The sequence below is a fragment of the Elephas maximus genome, chromosome 16, assembly GCF_024166365.1.
Source record: "Elephas maximus indicus isolate mEleMax1 chromosome 16, mEleMax1 primary haplotype, whole genome shotgun sequence".
Classification (NCBI taxonomy): Eukaryota; Metazoa; Chordata; class Mammalia; order Proboscidea; family Elephantidae; genus Elephas; species Elephas maximus.
In genome coordinates this window covers 19,827,671-19,843,868 of record NC_064834.1, presented here as the reverse complement: position 1 = coordinate 19,843,868, position 16,198 = coordinate 19,827,671, and the positions used below count along the sequence as shown (strand labels likewise).

The 16,198-nt window shown below is 34.8% G+C and overlaps 1 protein-coding gene across 4 annotated transcripts in view; it reads right to left on the bottom strand.

Moving 5' to 3' along the window:
• Positions 1-16,198, bottom strand: part of HERC4 (HECT and RLD domain containing E3 ubiquitin protein ligase 4) — a 140,426-nt gene that overhangs the window by 75,028 nt on the left and 49,200 nt on the right. For all 4 annotated transcript variants that reach the window (XR_007513508.1, XM_049855993.1, XM_049855994.1 and 1 more), the window contains 2 exons: positions 10,460-10,590; positions 1,390-1,550 (listed from right to left, as the gene is read on the bottom strand). Coding sequence is in view for 3 of the 4 variants with exons in the window: in XM_049855993.1 (XP_049711950.1) it covers positions 1,390-1,550; positions 10,460-10,590 (292 nt within the window). In the remaining variant the exon portion in view is untranslated. The remainder of the gene's footprint in view (positions 1-1,389; positions 1,551-10,459; positions 10,591-16,198) is intronic.

The window sequence follows — 16,198 nt, the reverse complement described above, 5'->3', positions numbered from 1 at the left end:
ATGGCTGGCATCTGTCTTCCACCCATAGGACCTTCTTAAGAGAATCGAAGCCTCTTCTCAAATTTACAATCCCTGAGAGGGATGGATTACCCAGTGATGTGAAACCCATGTGAATTTGTTCACTATAGATTATTAAGTAAGCACAAGTAAGCCCATGCTTGCCTTGCTTACTGGGTAATCCGCCCCTGACCATGAGGATGGCATAAGACTGGGCAACGTTTTGGTCTGTTGTTCATGGAGTTGCCATAAGTTGGGTGCTGACTTGATGACAGCTAGCAATAAGAGACTAAGGTCAAATCAAGTAAGAATTTCATGACCATTAGGAAGGAGAATAGCTGCTTGATATACGGACTAGTGAGTTTTTATGTTCCTGTAAGTTTTGTGTTTCTTGACCTGTGGCCAAAATTACAGAACTGAAGAAATATGCTCTCCATGTGGCTGTATATCTGTCTCTGTAGTTCAAAAAGGCCTTTACCAGCAAAGAGAGACAGGAGCTGGTTGAATGGACATGCGGAATACAGGGTGGAGAGAAGGAGTGTGCTGTCTCATTAGGGGGAGAGCAGCTAGAACTACACAGCAAGGTGAACATAAGTTTTTGTATGAGAGACTGACTTGATTTGTAAACTTTCACTAAAAGCACAATAAATTAAAAAAAAAAAAGAGGCCTTTACTTCTCTCACAGTCTCATAGCATGGGACTATAATGTTTACCTATCTCAGAAGGGTACTGGTAAGTTAGAGTACAAAGCCTCTTAAAGAAGCTCTGTTCTGACTGGCTTATAGATATAAATGTTAAATTAGATATAGATAAATGAAAAAATTCAGAGAAACAGTTTGGGATGGTAAAAGAAATACAGAGGAAAAGGAAAATATACCTTGGTTGCAGCACGTTAAAAAAGTGAATGAGATAATAGCATTCAAAATCTTAAATATCTTTAAGTAGTAAATTAATGTCAATGAAAAATAATCATTATCTACTGAAAGAATAGAAAATAAAAATAAATTACAGGTTTAGCTAAAGCAGCAGGGATACAAAAACAAATTAAAATATTTAGTATGTTGAATAGGTAATATATTCCTATGGCTCAAATTAAAAAAAAGAAAATGGCATACAATGAAAAACAACTTCCCACTGGTGTCTAGCCACCACTCAGTTCCCATAAGCCCTATCCCAATACCACTTTTATTACTTTGTGCAGTTTCCTTGTACATACATAAGCAAATATAAATAAACAAAATAAAAATATACACTTTTCTGCATCTTGTGTTTTCACATAATGATGTATTCTGGAATTCTTCCATTCAACATGCAAAGTTTCATTATTTAAGAGGCAGCACTTTAATATGAACTATGTTGTATATAGCAAAGCTTTTATATAACAGAACTTACCAATATCTGGTGGACACTGCCCATTATATGGTAACCAGTTTCCTTTTACAGTGAAAGGACTTTTCCTGTTGCTTGTTGAACCAGTTCCTAGCTGCCCATTACCACCAAGCCCAAAAGAATAAATTCGTCCTGATGAAGGAACAAAAGCAGAAGTGTGCTGCCTAGAGTAAAATGATAGAAAACCTCAGACTTACTATTTTCCAAGCAATTTATGTTTATAAAAAAGCATAGGAAATATTAACTAATGGAAGTATTCCCTTAAAAATACATTCATCAATAAAATCATTTCAGTTCTAAAATTTCTATATATAATATTTTAACAAATTTTACACCCTATACTAAAAGAGCTGTTCTACACACGTAGATGGCATAAACATAGTCCAGGAAATTTCCCCAAATACTCAAATTTAAAAGATCTAGATTCACACTGGAGTCCTTTATAACAGATCAATTGGCACTACATGCAGAATCTAAGGAAGTTCCCTATCCCCCTTCCTTATCTGTCAGGTTCTAGCCTAATGCTATAGCCTATGAAGGCCCAGCATTTGGGTTCCACCCAAAAGCTTTAAGCTACAAACTGGGCAAGTAATCCAAACACAAGGTCTACCATACATACCAATGCATGATAGAAACAACGTTTCCTTTCTTTTGGAGAAACTGATTCCTAGTTGTATGCACTCAGGCTCCTCTGGAAGTACTATCTGGGAGCAAATCAAGGCAGCTGCAGAACTGAAGCTGAAAGATCCACCTATCTAAGTAAACCATGTTTTACTACTGTGTATTAAAAAAACAAAAACCAAATCCAGTGCTGTTGAGTCAATTCTGACTCATAGCGACCCTATAGGACAGAGTAGAACTGCCCCACAGAGTTTCCAAGGAGTGCCTGGTGGATTTGAAATGCTGGCCCTTTGGTTAGCACCCATAACACTTAACCACTACACCACCAGGGTTTCCACTGTGTATTTAGGAACGAATTAAATGTGATTATCCAGCTCAAGTTTCACGCCTTCAAGTCTGGAAAATTCTCAACTACTATTTCTTCTGTAAATATTGCCTCTCTCCTATTCATTCTACCTTCTTCTAGAACAGTATTAGACAAACGTTGGACCTTCCTCATATATCCTCCTAATCTCTTAATCTCTCGTATTTTCTATTCTTTTTCCCTCCATGCCCCTTGTGAGTAATTCCCCTGAATCTAGCTTTCAATTCACTACTTTTCTTGTTAGCAATGTGTCCAACTAGCCGCTTTACCTATCCACTGAATTTTTAATTTTTCAATGACTGTGTGTTTCCCATTTCTAGAGTTTTTTTTTTCAAATCTATTTGTCTTTTATTTCATTTAAAATGCTTTACATATTGTGAAATATAATACATGTATACCAACCCAGGCCTATTTTGTCTTAATTTCTTGGACTATAAGGTCTTCAGGTCACAGGTAAATCAAGCCCCATCCCCACCTTAGGGCAGCCCTGTAATTATAAATTCTCAGGGGATACCCAAGTCAGAAACCAGGCCAAAAAGGAATATGCCAGTAGGGGAATACTTCGTTGACTCTCCTTTTCATGAGATGGCTTTATTGGACGGAGATGGTTTCTCAGGTCTAACTTCTGCTTCTATCAGGTTTTAGGTCTCATTTCCTGTCCCAAACTCTTTTACCATCTGTGGTATATTATTTATAAAAACGGCCAAAATTATCCCTCTCCCTGTATCCATATCCTTTATGACTTTTTGCAGCTGTTCATGACGACAAGGAACCTACTTCTCCATGTCTCAAATCTGAGCTCTGGCCCAGTTTTGGGGTGGTTTGTTTAACAGAATTAGCTAATTAATACATTATCTAGACTGGCAAATTCTTTCTGGGCAGTTCCCAAATAAGCTCAAACTAAAACCCCCTTGCCATGGAGTCCCATAGGGTTTCCAAAGAGTGGCTGGTAGATTCAAACTGCCGACCTTTTGGTTGGCACCTGAGCTCTTAACTAACAGCTATGGTTTTTAGATTTTTTTTTTTTTTTTGGTCCTGGGGGTTTCCCTTCCTTCCTGGCAAAATCATCCATGCTATTTAAACGGTGTTTTGATTCAGAAGGGTTTCAAGTATCTAGTTTTCCATGTTACTAGAAAACTAAATAGAATCTACCTATGACCCAGATGAGCCAATGCTGATTCAACAGGGATACTCTTTTAACACAGGAAATGTTAAATGGAATCCTAGCATATGAAATGGACTGAAAGGACTCTGGTTGAAGAAGGAACATTGCCCCTTCTACCTCCCTCGGAAGCAGCCACTGTGAAATCTCAAAGGAACACATTAATAGTTTGAAAATGACTGCAATATTGGTTTACTAAACTTCTCCTCCTAACTGAGTCTACTAAACCAGTGGTTATTAAGCCTGGCTACATACTGGAATCACCTAGGAGTGAACCCAGGCAACTACCTACATTTCAAAAAAACCTTCTAGGTGATTATAGCGAAACGTCCTAGGCTGATATAACAGCTCTAAGACACTATGTTCATATGCTATTAGAATCTGAACCTTCTGCTTTTGGATCATCATTTTGGTGGATTCACATTTCTGGTGCTCCTCAACTGCTTCCTTTTGGGAGGTTTTTCACAATCATTCAGTAAGAAACTAAAACATAGTTGTTAGAGTACTGGCCACCTGGAAGTCAAACTGGTAAAAACACAGTCCCTCTGAAGGGAAGTCCACAGATCTCACTTTGCATATAACTGAAATTCCCTCCTGGTCCAAAAGTTAAATGAAAAAAACTGATGAAAAGAACTGGGTTTACAAAGAAAAAATAACTACTCAAATCACACACATTTTAGTTGTTAAGAATTACAAAATTAGGTAACGTTTAAAAATTTGTGTACTATCTTACAAAACCAAAAATACCCACTGCCGTCAAGTCAATTCTGACTCATAGCGACCCTACAGGACAGAGTAGAACTGCACCATAGAGTTTCCAAAGAGCACCTGGCGGATTTGAACTGCCAACCTCTTGGTTAGCAGCCATAGCACTTAACCACTACGCCAACAGGGTTTCCAACTATTTCAGAAGGAATGACGAAATACTTCAGCAGAAAAAAAAATTACCTGAAAGTATTGCTTTATATTCTTTAAATGAATTATGAATTAAATAGATAAACAAGTAAACTTTCTACACCTCAGGAAATACATATTCATGTGTAACTCTTCAACAGTCTAAACAAGGTTTTGATAGTAAGCACCCCTAGTCATTTATATGTGGAGTTTTTATTTACCTTTTATAATATATACTGACATACATGGGAAAAGGACAATCTTTGTCAAATCAGTCCCATAATTAATTTTCCAAACACATGGTCAAGCATACAAAACCAGGTGTACAAATAAACAGGACATAATAAACAAAATCTAGCAAAAAGAAGAAACAACAGAAATAAATTTCTAATGATTTCAGATATTGGATTATCAAAACAAGACTCTAGAATAACTGTGCTTAATAGTTGCTTAATGTCCAAAGAAGTAAGAGTCAAGCTTAAAAACTGACACAAAACTGGAAACCTCAAAACGAAAAAGGTATTTCAGATTTTAAAAAGAACTAGTAAGAAATACCAGAACTGAAAAACCACAATAACCAATATCAAAGGATGCACTTAACCAAAAATATACAGCAGAAGAATTAATGAATGTAATATAAATCATAAAAACAATCAAGAAGGCAGGAAAGAGGGAGCAAAAAAAAAAAAAAAAGGTAGAGAAGAGAGCAAAGGCTATAGGGCAGATTAAGAAGATTCAAAATACATCCAAAGTCTCAGGAGGAGAGGTGAGATAAGACAGAAACTATACCTGAAGAGATAATAGCTTAGAATTTTTCATAGCTGATCAAAGATACTGAGATTCAAGAAGCCCGATGAGAAAATAAGAGGAAATCCATACCTTGTCAAAAGAAAGCAAAACTGAAAAGAAAAAGACAGAGAGGGCAAGAGAATGAAAATGAATCTTAAAAATGACTACAGAAAAACAGGTAGTTTACCTCAAAGGAGGAGCACAGTGACTAACAGCTGACTTCTCAACAGTAACAACTGAAGTCAAAAGACAGTGGAATGCTATCGTCAATGTGCTAAAAGAAATTAACTGCCAAGCTAGAATTCTATACTCAATAAAAAATATCATGCAAGAATGAAGTTCAAATAAAACGATTTCAGATACAGAGAAAAGAAAATCCCAGAGGGTGGTTAGACAAAAGGAAAATACTACTACTTGCAAGGTAAGAAGGGCAAAAAAGTAGTAAACATATATGCATTTCTAAACATACACTGATTATATGAACCAATGTTCTTGTTGGGTTTAAAAAATTTATAAAATGAAAAGTTGGGATAGCTAAGTACAGATTTGTATTTTGCCTAGAAAAAGGGAAAGATATTGATTAATATCAGTTAAGAATAAATGTTATTTCTCTGGTAACCATTAAAATGAGGGTATAATTTTCAAGCTAGTAGAGGGGAAAAATGAAATAAAAAAAAATTATCAATGCAAAGAAAGAAAAGATAGAAAAACAGAATAGGTGCCACAAACAGAACAAGATATGAAGGCAAATTTAAACCCAAATAAATTAATAATAAAAAAATAATAATAAACCAACAAAACAGTCCATTTATAAGACAGTCGGACTGGAATAAAAAAAAAAACCTAGCTTAATGCTGTTTACAAGAGGCTCACCTAAAACATACAGAAAGACAAAGAAAAGGAAAATATATATCCCAGGTAAACACTATCAAAAGAAAAGTTGGTGTAGGTATATTAACATCAGATAAAGCAGATTAAAAAACAAAAAAACAAACATTTTAGAGATCCAGAGGATCAACAACACAATGCTAAAAGCTTCAATTCACCAGGAAGAGATAAAATGTTCATTGCAGCACTTAAAAGTGTAGCCTCAACAGCAAAATCAAAACTTGACAGACCTACAAGGAGAAATAAAAAATAATCAAGTAATACGGGGCACTTAAATAGTACTTTCTCAATAACTGATTTTAAAAAATGAGCAAACAAAAGCAATTAAATATATAGAAGATTTGAACATTGTTAATAAACTAGACCTAACAGACATACACAGAACACTGCATCTCACAACTCAATTAACTAATAAAAAAGGCTGAACTGTAGGAAAATGAAATCATGCATAAAATATGAATCATGAAGATGAAAAGTTGGCACTCTGAAAAGACTAATAAATTGACAAACCTCTGGAAAGACTGATTTCTAAAAAAAGAGTAAGAAAGAAAGGATAAATAATGGTTAAAAAAAGAGATATCACTATAGATGTTTCAAATGCAAAAAATACTGTGTAGTAAATCGAACTACTAATCCCAGCTCTTCACTAACAGGTAGCATTAATTGTGCACATTCTTTGTCATGGCGTTGGGAAGCATGTATTCCCCATACCTTGACACTGGGGTTGGCCAGGTAATTTATTTTTGGTCGACAGGATCTTAGTGAATGTGATACAAGCAGAAGCTTTAGGTGTGTTTTGTGTAGCTGAGCTTGACTTCTCATATATCATGAGAAGAAAATGCCCCAGAGGAAGCCAATGCCCTTCTGTACTGGGCCCAAGAATGAGATGTGTAACAAAGCTACCCCAGCTGAAGCACAGCCTACGTAATGCCACCCCAACAGACCTATAGCTTGAAACAAAGCTGCCTTATAGGCACACGACATGATCAAGAGTCACTTCAGCTGATCATGACCCAAAGGAGAATCACCTCCGTCGATCCACAGAGAAAGCAACAAATATTTATAACTATGTCACTGAGATGCCGTTTGTGCACAGCAATAGATCAAAACAGATATTATAAACTTTGTCACTAAGTTTAATATTTGGGCAAAATGGAAAAATTTCTAGAATAATTAACTTTCAAATAAATGACTCAAGAAGAAATTTAAAAACATGTCATAATCATTAAATATTGGAAGAATATTTTTAAAAGTACAAAAAAGAAAATGCTAGGCCCAGATGGTTTTAATGACAAGTTCTACCAATCTATTTTAAAAAAGCAGAAATAGTACGGTCCTCAATTTATGAGACTAGAATAATCTTGAGAATAAAACCTAGCACAGATAATAATAATGGAAAATTATAAGCAAAGCTTACTGATACATATACACCAATAATACTAAACCGAATACTAGTCAATCAAATCCAACACTATATAAAAAGGATGATTACCAAATTGGAATTATCCCAAAAAAAGAGCTGATTTAACTAGAAAAATCCATCAATATCTCCACCACATTAACAGATTAAAGGGAAAAAAATCATATAATCATCTCAATAGGTGGAGAAAGAGCAATAATAAAAACCTAACATCCATTCATGATTAAAAAAAATCTTAGCAAATAAGGAATAGAAGACAAATTCCTTAATCTGATAAAGCATATCTACAAAAGACTTAAAACAAACACGATACTTAATTGTGAAACACTGAAAGCTTTCCCACAGAAGGAAACAAGACACGGATGTCCCACTCTTCAGCACTTCTAGTCATCACTACACTGGTGTCCAGTCAGCACAATAAGGCAAGAAAATCACATAAATATGTTAAACAGTAAGTATCAGAAATAAACAAAAATTGGATTGATTCACAGATGATATGCTATGTACATGAATAAACTATTAGTAAGAATTACCAAGGCTGCTAGATTTAAAATCATATACAAACACAGTATCACCTATTTTTGCATACCGGTAATGTCTTAGAAAGTGGAAGTTAAAAAAAAAAAAATTAAAAAGAAGTACCTAGGAATGAAACTACCAAAATATATACAAGACCTCTATAGTGAAAATTTTAAAACATTTTATTAGAAAAATTAAAGAAGTTTGGAAGTTGATTGGAAAACTCAATATTGTAAAGATTATAACTCTTCCCTAAATTCATCTATAGAGTCAATGCACTACCAATCAAAATCACAAGGTTTTTTTGGAGAAAATGTTACAGGCTGTTACTAAAACTTCTATGAAGATAAAAGGCCAAAAACAACCAAGACATTCTGGAACAGGAAGAAAAAGAAGGGCTTACTTTACACCAAGTAGCATAACTTACAATAATGTAACAGAAATTATGTACGGTGGAAGTGGCAAAAGGAAAAACATACAGGTTGAAGGAGTAATATGGAGATCATAGGAACAGATCCATACATGGCACTTAATTTATGGCAACCATCGCACTACAGGGCAGAGGGGGAGGGAAGTTTTAAAAAATAGTGCTAGGATAACTGACTATTCATATGATAAAATATAAATTTGAACTGCCACTTCAACATGATTTTTTTAAAAAAATCAACGTCAGATAGGGTATAGACCTTCATGTAAAAGACAAACCTATGTTTGTGAAGAGAACAGGGAAAATTATGTTTTCAGGTAGGCAAAAATTTCTTAAGAAACAAAAAGCGCTGACCACAAAGGAAAAGACTGATAAATGTAGCTACATTAAAATTTAAAACCTATGTTCATCAAAAGACAACATAAAGTGACAAGAACTAAAGAATGAGTGAAGACATTTGCAAAACATATACCAATAATACAAGAACTGATGCCTTTGAATTATAGTATTGGTAAGGAATATTGAACATACCATGGACTGCCAAAAGAACAAACAAATCTGTCTCGGAAGAAGTACAGCCAGAATGCTCCTTAGAAGCAAGGATGGGGAGACTATGTCTCACATACTCTGGACATGTTATCACGAGGTATCAGTCCCTAGGGAAGGACGTCATGCTTGGTAAAGCAGAGGGTCAGCAAAAAAGAGGAAGATTCTCAACGAGATGAACTGACAGTGGCTGCAACAATGGGCTCATTATAATGGGCAACAATTATAGGCATGGCACAGGACTGACCAGTATTTCATTCTGTTGTACACAGGGTCGCTACGAGTCGAAACCGACTCAACAGCATCTAACAACAACAGCATGCCAATAAAGAACATATATCCCTTTATTGGGATATATTATGGACTTAAGTTCATAATATATAAAGAACTACTATGAATCAATTATTAAATCCAGGGAAATTACAAAAACATATGAAAAAATACTCAAGTGAGTGACAGAAATGCAAAATAAAATCATGATAAGGTAACACTACCTATCTAAAAGACTGGCAAAAATTAAAGTTGTAACAATGCCAAATAGTGATTAAGTACCTGGAGTATCAGAAATTTTCATATACTACTAGTAGAAATGTAAGTTGGTATAATCATTCTAGAAAACAACGTGACATTATTCCGCAAAATTCCAGTTAAGTATCCTCTCTTATAAAGGACTCCGTTCTAGGTATACACCTGAGAAATACATATATTTATATACACCATATAATAAATAATGTTCACACAGCAACATTATTTGTAATTGCCAAAAACTGGAATCATCCAAATGCCCGTTCATATAATTGAATAAAACACAGCAATGAGAATGGTAGCAAAGCTACACATAACGTAACAAGTATTATGCTGAGAGGAAAAAAAGAGTGACAAAAGAATACCTACAAGTCCATCTGAAATTAACAACTGGCAAAACTAAACTATACTCTTTATACATACAAGGTGGAAAAAAATCAAGCCAGTGGTTAACAAAGGTACATTTTGCTACTTAATAGTCTACCCAATTTAATTCACCAGAGGTGAAGCTCAATTTCAAAATTCTATGTCTTTTATTTATTCCCAAGAATCAGATCAGGACTCCAATTCAATGTCCATCACTGACTAACTGATCTTACATCCTAAAATATTAATCACTCCTGGTTTTACTGGTCAATTTCCTCATCTCTTAAAAGAAAAAAAAAAAAAGATGCTTCAGAGTGGTGGTACGCACAATAAACACAATATTAGATACATGTTAACATCTTGCCTCAGACAAATTTGTTTTAAGAAGAAAAGGGCAAAGATTCAATATAAAAAAAGGCATTTCTCCTGTTACTGTGACTCCTCAGGAGCAAATTAGGCATTGAGGGGAGAATATTTTACTTTTGATTACTAGATCCCTAAACAATTTTGAGTGTTACAACATCCAAAATATTACTTTATATAATAGCTTACCTTCCACAAGCAATCTGAGTGACAATGCTTCCCATAAGTTCAAAAACTTTCCTTGGGTTTATTTCATGACTGGTAGAGTTATGACCCAACTGCCCATAACCTCCAGCTCCAAAAGTAAACACTCCACCTTCCTAAGTAAAAAGACAAAACCCAATATCATTAGAAGGGCTAATAAAATAAAATGAGTAATTTTCAGGAAAAATAAGCTGACCTGTAATACGGAGTCAATTTTTGTCTTCTATTGTTTTTACAATTCAACAGACAGATGATAGATGACTTTTCAAGGTAAAATGTCTTAAAACTAAGATTTCCAGGTTGAAGGATAAATCTTTTCACATATTTTTAAAGTATTTAATTATGCTACCAGCATTATACAATATTTAGTTGACATTATCACTAAAGAGACTAAAGAGATAACACATAATTATTTCTTTGCAGTGTCTTTCATTATCATTATACTCTCTTGTTGAATTCCAAATACTCACAAAACCTAACGCTTTGACTGGAAACCCTGGTGGTGTGTGTACTGGTTAAGTGCTATGGCTGCTAACCAAAAGGCTAGAAGTTCAAAGCCACCAGGTGCTCCTTGAAAACTCTATGGGGCAGTTCTACTCTGTCCTATAAGGTTGCTAGGAGTTGGAACTGACTTGAATAGCAAAGAGTCTGGTTTGATCAGTTTTATGCTTTGACTACAAAAGCCCTGCCAAAACAGTATATGTCATCGGAATGCACAAATACAGCTACTTTTAAATACAGCTGCTATAATGTAGACATGGCTTTGAAAAAATGTATTAAAAAAAATGTAACTGGATTAGAGGCTTTGTGTTAAAAAAAACTATATAGAGAAAAAAATAACCTGTGATGACAACACAACCACAATTACTATTTTTCAATTCAACTGCTTTTCTTTATAGTTCTAACTATACATACAATTTTATATCCTTTCATCATTTAATATTATAAGTATTTTTACATATAGCTGAGTAAGGAATGGAGCCCTGGTGGCACGCTGGTTAATTGCTCAGCTGCTAACCAAAAGGTTGGCAATTCAAATCTACCAACCACTCCTTGGAAACTCCATGGGGCAGTTCTACTCTGTCCTACAGGGTTGCTATGAGTTGGAACTGACTTGAAGGCAACAGGTTTAAGTAAGGAAACCGATTTATCTTTTTAAAACTTTTTATCATGGAAAATTTTAAACACACACACAAAAAGGGAAAAATATAATAAACCATCATGTAACCATCACTCAGTTTCAACAACTGGGCAAAAAGTTGATAATTTTATTCCCTCAATGACTCTCCTCCTCACCTTTTTTTGCGGGGGAAGGAGCCACTGGAGTACTTTAAAGCAAACTGCAGTCATAAATAATATCACCTGTACGTGTCTATCCATCTTCGATGGCACATATCTCTAACAGACGAGGACTTATTTTTAAAAATAAATATAATCACAATACTATTATTACAAAATTAATTTAATAATATAAATTTCTCAATAGAGATACCCAGGCCTTGTTTAAATTTCTCTATTATATTGTATCATGTCAGAAAGCATGTCTAATTGGTGACTTTAAAAACAGGTAAGTGGGTCGGAGTGTTAGCCTATCCATCCCCACTAAGCTTTAAGTTGTTGATTTTTTCCTACATTCATGATTTCACCAGGTAGGGCAAAACAGTGATTTTCTAATCTTATCATTTCTTCTAGATTTATTAGTTGGAATTCTTCTACTAAGAACTTTTCCTCATCAATTATTAAGTTGCCCTGAAATATAGGTAATTTGCAAAGGAAAGGCAAGATAAACACTTGATTCTTTCTCATTATTTAACAATTTTTCGGAAAAATGAGTTGTTCCAGCAACCTAATGTTTTGTACTATTTGGGGCGAGGAGTGTCATTATAAACTCATGATTTCTATATATTTGATGTGTTTCCATTTTTGCAGTCATTATTTCTTTTTGATAACCAGTGAACCCTCCTTCATTACCAACGGTTATTAGATCAACAACTCATTTTTGTCGTCTTCTGATGTGACCCTCGGTACTCTGCTTTTTTTGTATAAATGCCCAAGGTTTATCTTATACATTTTTGTTGCCTCAGACATAAACTCAGATTCTTCTCTAAGGAGCCCTGGTTCCTATTAGCGCAGAGTCTATAACCATCAAGGGATGCTTACTGCTTCCAGACTGTACATGTTCATTATTGCTTTTAGGCCAGTTCATTGGCCATGCCTAGAAAAACACGTTTTTTAGATGGAGAAAAATAAACCAAGAGTTCATACTGATATTTGTGATTCAAAGCAGGGTCACAGGATTTAACTTAATTCCTATTGTTTTTTATCTCTCTCTTTTCTCTTAAGCTGAAAGTCATAGTTTCTAGTGACAGTAGATCTATTTATTGGCTTTACTCCTCTCTATATGTAATATACTGAAAGTAATACTGCCAATTTTACTACTAAAAGTAAGACTACAGGATGCAGTTTAAGGTTTCTTTGTGGATTTGGCCTATCCTTAAGCTACTTTCCACCAAGGATGTACTGTAAAGTAATGTATATTTTAAAATCATTCTTCTTTGTGTAGTTGTACGACTAACTTGATACACAGCCAGGCTCATTTATTTGTTCTCAACTTTTAAAGATTACTTTACGTATATATAATAATTTTGTTTTTTAATTATATGTAACAGTTACTATATTCCAAAGTCAAAATTGTAACACATGGCATAAATTTAGTGTATTTTTCATTTATTCTTACATTTAAAAAATATACAAATAACATATAATATGTTCATACTTTACCCCCTTTCTTACACAAAAGACAGCTGGTCTGTACCTTGTCCTCTTATTTTAACAGCATTTTCTAGAGATCATTCCACAGCATTATACAGTGATCATCTCATTTCGTTTTACAGTTCGTGGTATTCCACTGAGTGAATGTACCATATTTACACAACTAGCTTGTTACTAATGAACATTTGGATCTTGTTCAGTCTTTTGCTATTAATACAATGTTATAATAAATGGCCAGGTGCATACAAATTTCATATCACCAGCAAAGGTTCCTAGAAGACTGCCACATCGAAAGTGTATATATATATATGTGGTTTGCATACTGAATTTATAAATGAACTTGAAAAAATGTGATATCATTATAGAGGTACTGACATAGCAAGTCTTTCCATTTATTCTAGTCTGATTTTCCTAATGTAGATATGGCACAAGGAAATTGCTTCTTAAAGCAATCCTAATTTATTTGCAAGAAATTCTTTCAGAAAAGCAAAGACATGGATTTGACACTGCATGCTAATGTAAATCAAGGGAAAAAATATTTTATTTGGGGGATATGTAAAACTACCTGGTATCACTAAGGAAACCCTGGTGGTGTAGTGGTTAAGTGCTACAGCTGCTAACCAAAGGGTAAGCAGTTCGAATCCGCCAGGTGCTCCTTGGAAACTCTATGGGGCAGTTCTACTCTGTCCTATAGGGTCACGCTATGAGTCGGAATTGACTCGACGGCACTGGGTTTGGTTTGGTTTTGGTTTGGTATCATTAAAAAATAATGTACACTAAAAGTTCCACTGAAAATTAGATAGTAGGTAAGAATTATTTTAGGTGAAGGGAAAGACAACACACAATACAGGAGAGGTCAGCACAACTGGACTAAACTAAAAGCAAAGAAGTTTCCTGAATAAACCGAACATTTTGAAGGCCAGCGTAGCAGGGATGGGGGTTTGGGGACCATGGTTTCAGCTGACATTTAAGTCAACTGGCGTAATAAGATCTTTTAAGAAAACATTCTGCATCCCACTTTGGAGAGTGGCTACTGGGGTTTTAAATGCTAGCAAGTGGCCATCTAAGATGCATCAATGGGTCTCAGCCCACGTGGAGCAAAGGAGAATAAAGAATACCAAAGACACAGGGTAATTATGAGCCCAAGAGACAGAAAGGGCCACATAAACCAGTGACAACATTGGCCTGAGACCAGAAGAACTAGATGGTGCTCGGCTGTAACCGATGACTGCCCTGACAGGGAACACAACAGAGAAACCCTGAGGGAGCAGGAGAACAGTGGGATGCAGACCCCAAGTTCTCGTAAAAAGACCAGACTTAATGGTCTGACTGAGACTAGAAGGACCCCGGAGATCATGGTCCCTAGGCCTTCTGTTAGCCCAGGACAGGAACCATTCCCAAAGCCAACACTTCAGACAGGATTGGATTGGATTATGGGATGGAGGAAGGTGCTAGCAAGGAGTGGGCTTCTTGGATCAAGTAGACACATGAGACAATGTTGGCATCTTGTGTCTGGAGGGGAGATGTGAGGGTGGAGGAGGTCAGAGGCTGGCTGAATTGACACGAAAACAGAGTTGGGGGGGGTGTGCTGTCTCACTGGGGGAGAGCAGTTAGGAATGTACATAGGGGTGTATGTAAGTTTTTGTATGAGACTGACTTGATTTGTGAACTTTCACTTAAAGCACAATAAAAACTATAAAAAAAAAAAATTTCAGTGACCAAATATCACCACCACCTGTCTTCTAAGAGGGATACAAAAGATTAATAGAATTAGCAATTTAAAAAAATCAAAAGATATAAATACTCATCCTGAAAAAATAAGATGAGTAATTACTTGAGAAACAGTATTTCTATCACAAAATTAGAACTAAGGAATCAAACCATACCAAATACTTTATTATTCAACAGGACGTTATTTCTTCCAAATACCAATGAAAGAAGAAAATGACTAAAATTTACAGCTTGCCAAGATAACTTAGTAAGATTTTAGCAATTACATTTGTAATTCAAATGGTAAAATCAGCAAAATGTGGTATTAAGATCAACAGGTATAGTAAAACTTCCTTACTAAAATATAAAATATTTTTTAATTAACTTTCATAAATTGGTATTTATAATACCACTTTAAGTACCTTTAGTGCACTGTATGTGGTAATGACTAGGAACAATTGCCATCTTAAAATTCCCAATGTGCGAGTAAAAGGTGTAGAATTTAAAAGTCTGATTAGAAGTTAATTTCTTCTCACCAATTCTACCTACTATGCAGGGCAAAGATAAAGAAGTAAAAACAGTGACTTCTGAAAAACTTGCCAATTCCTTTATATTAACACAGCTATAATAAATAATGCTCCTAGTAGAGATAAGCTGAATGTTTTTATTTTCATTTAACTTCTGGTCTCTGGAGAACTAATCAGTACTGACACTGAATTAGCACATACCCAAGAAAGTGAGAGGTCCGAGTCAAAGCTACTGACAAAATTATGAGGAAAGCGCTTTTTAACTGCTTGCACAAAACTAGGCCTATGGATAATAGAGGGATTCGGTCTCCTTTAATAGTTGTTACAAAATATTTACAAGCCAAAATGGCATTAAATTAAAATTAAGCATACCCAGTGCTGTCGAGTCGATTCCGACTCATAGATAGCTATACAATATAACTGGGATGATACATACAGCACAGCATGTCTGATGAACTCAAAAGGAAGTATGATTTTATTCAAAATATTATTTCAAGAATATTTCATATAACCGAGAAACTCAACCACATGTAATAGTATACCACAATTCACATTTTAGAACATAAAATGAAGTTGAAAATGAAAGTAAATTATTTTCAGAATAACAATCTAAGTTTATTTTTCAAGATAAATTATTTTTTAGACATCAGTAACACTCAAGCTTCAATGTAAATATCATGAAAAAGTTAATCATTAATTATGAAATATCAACTAT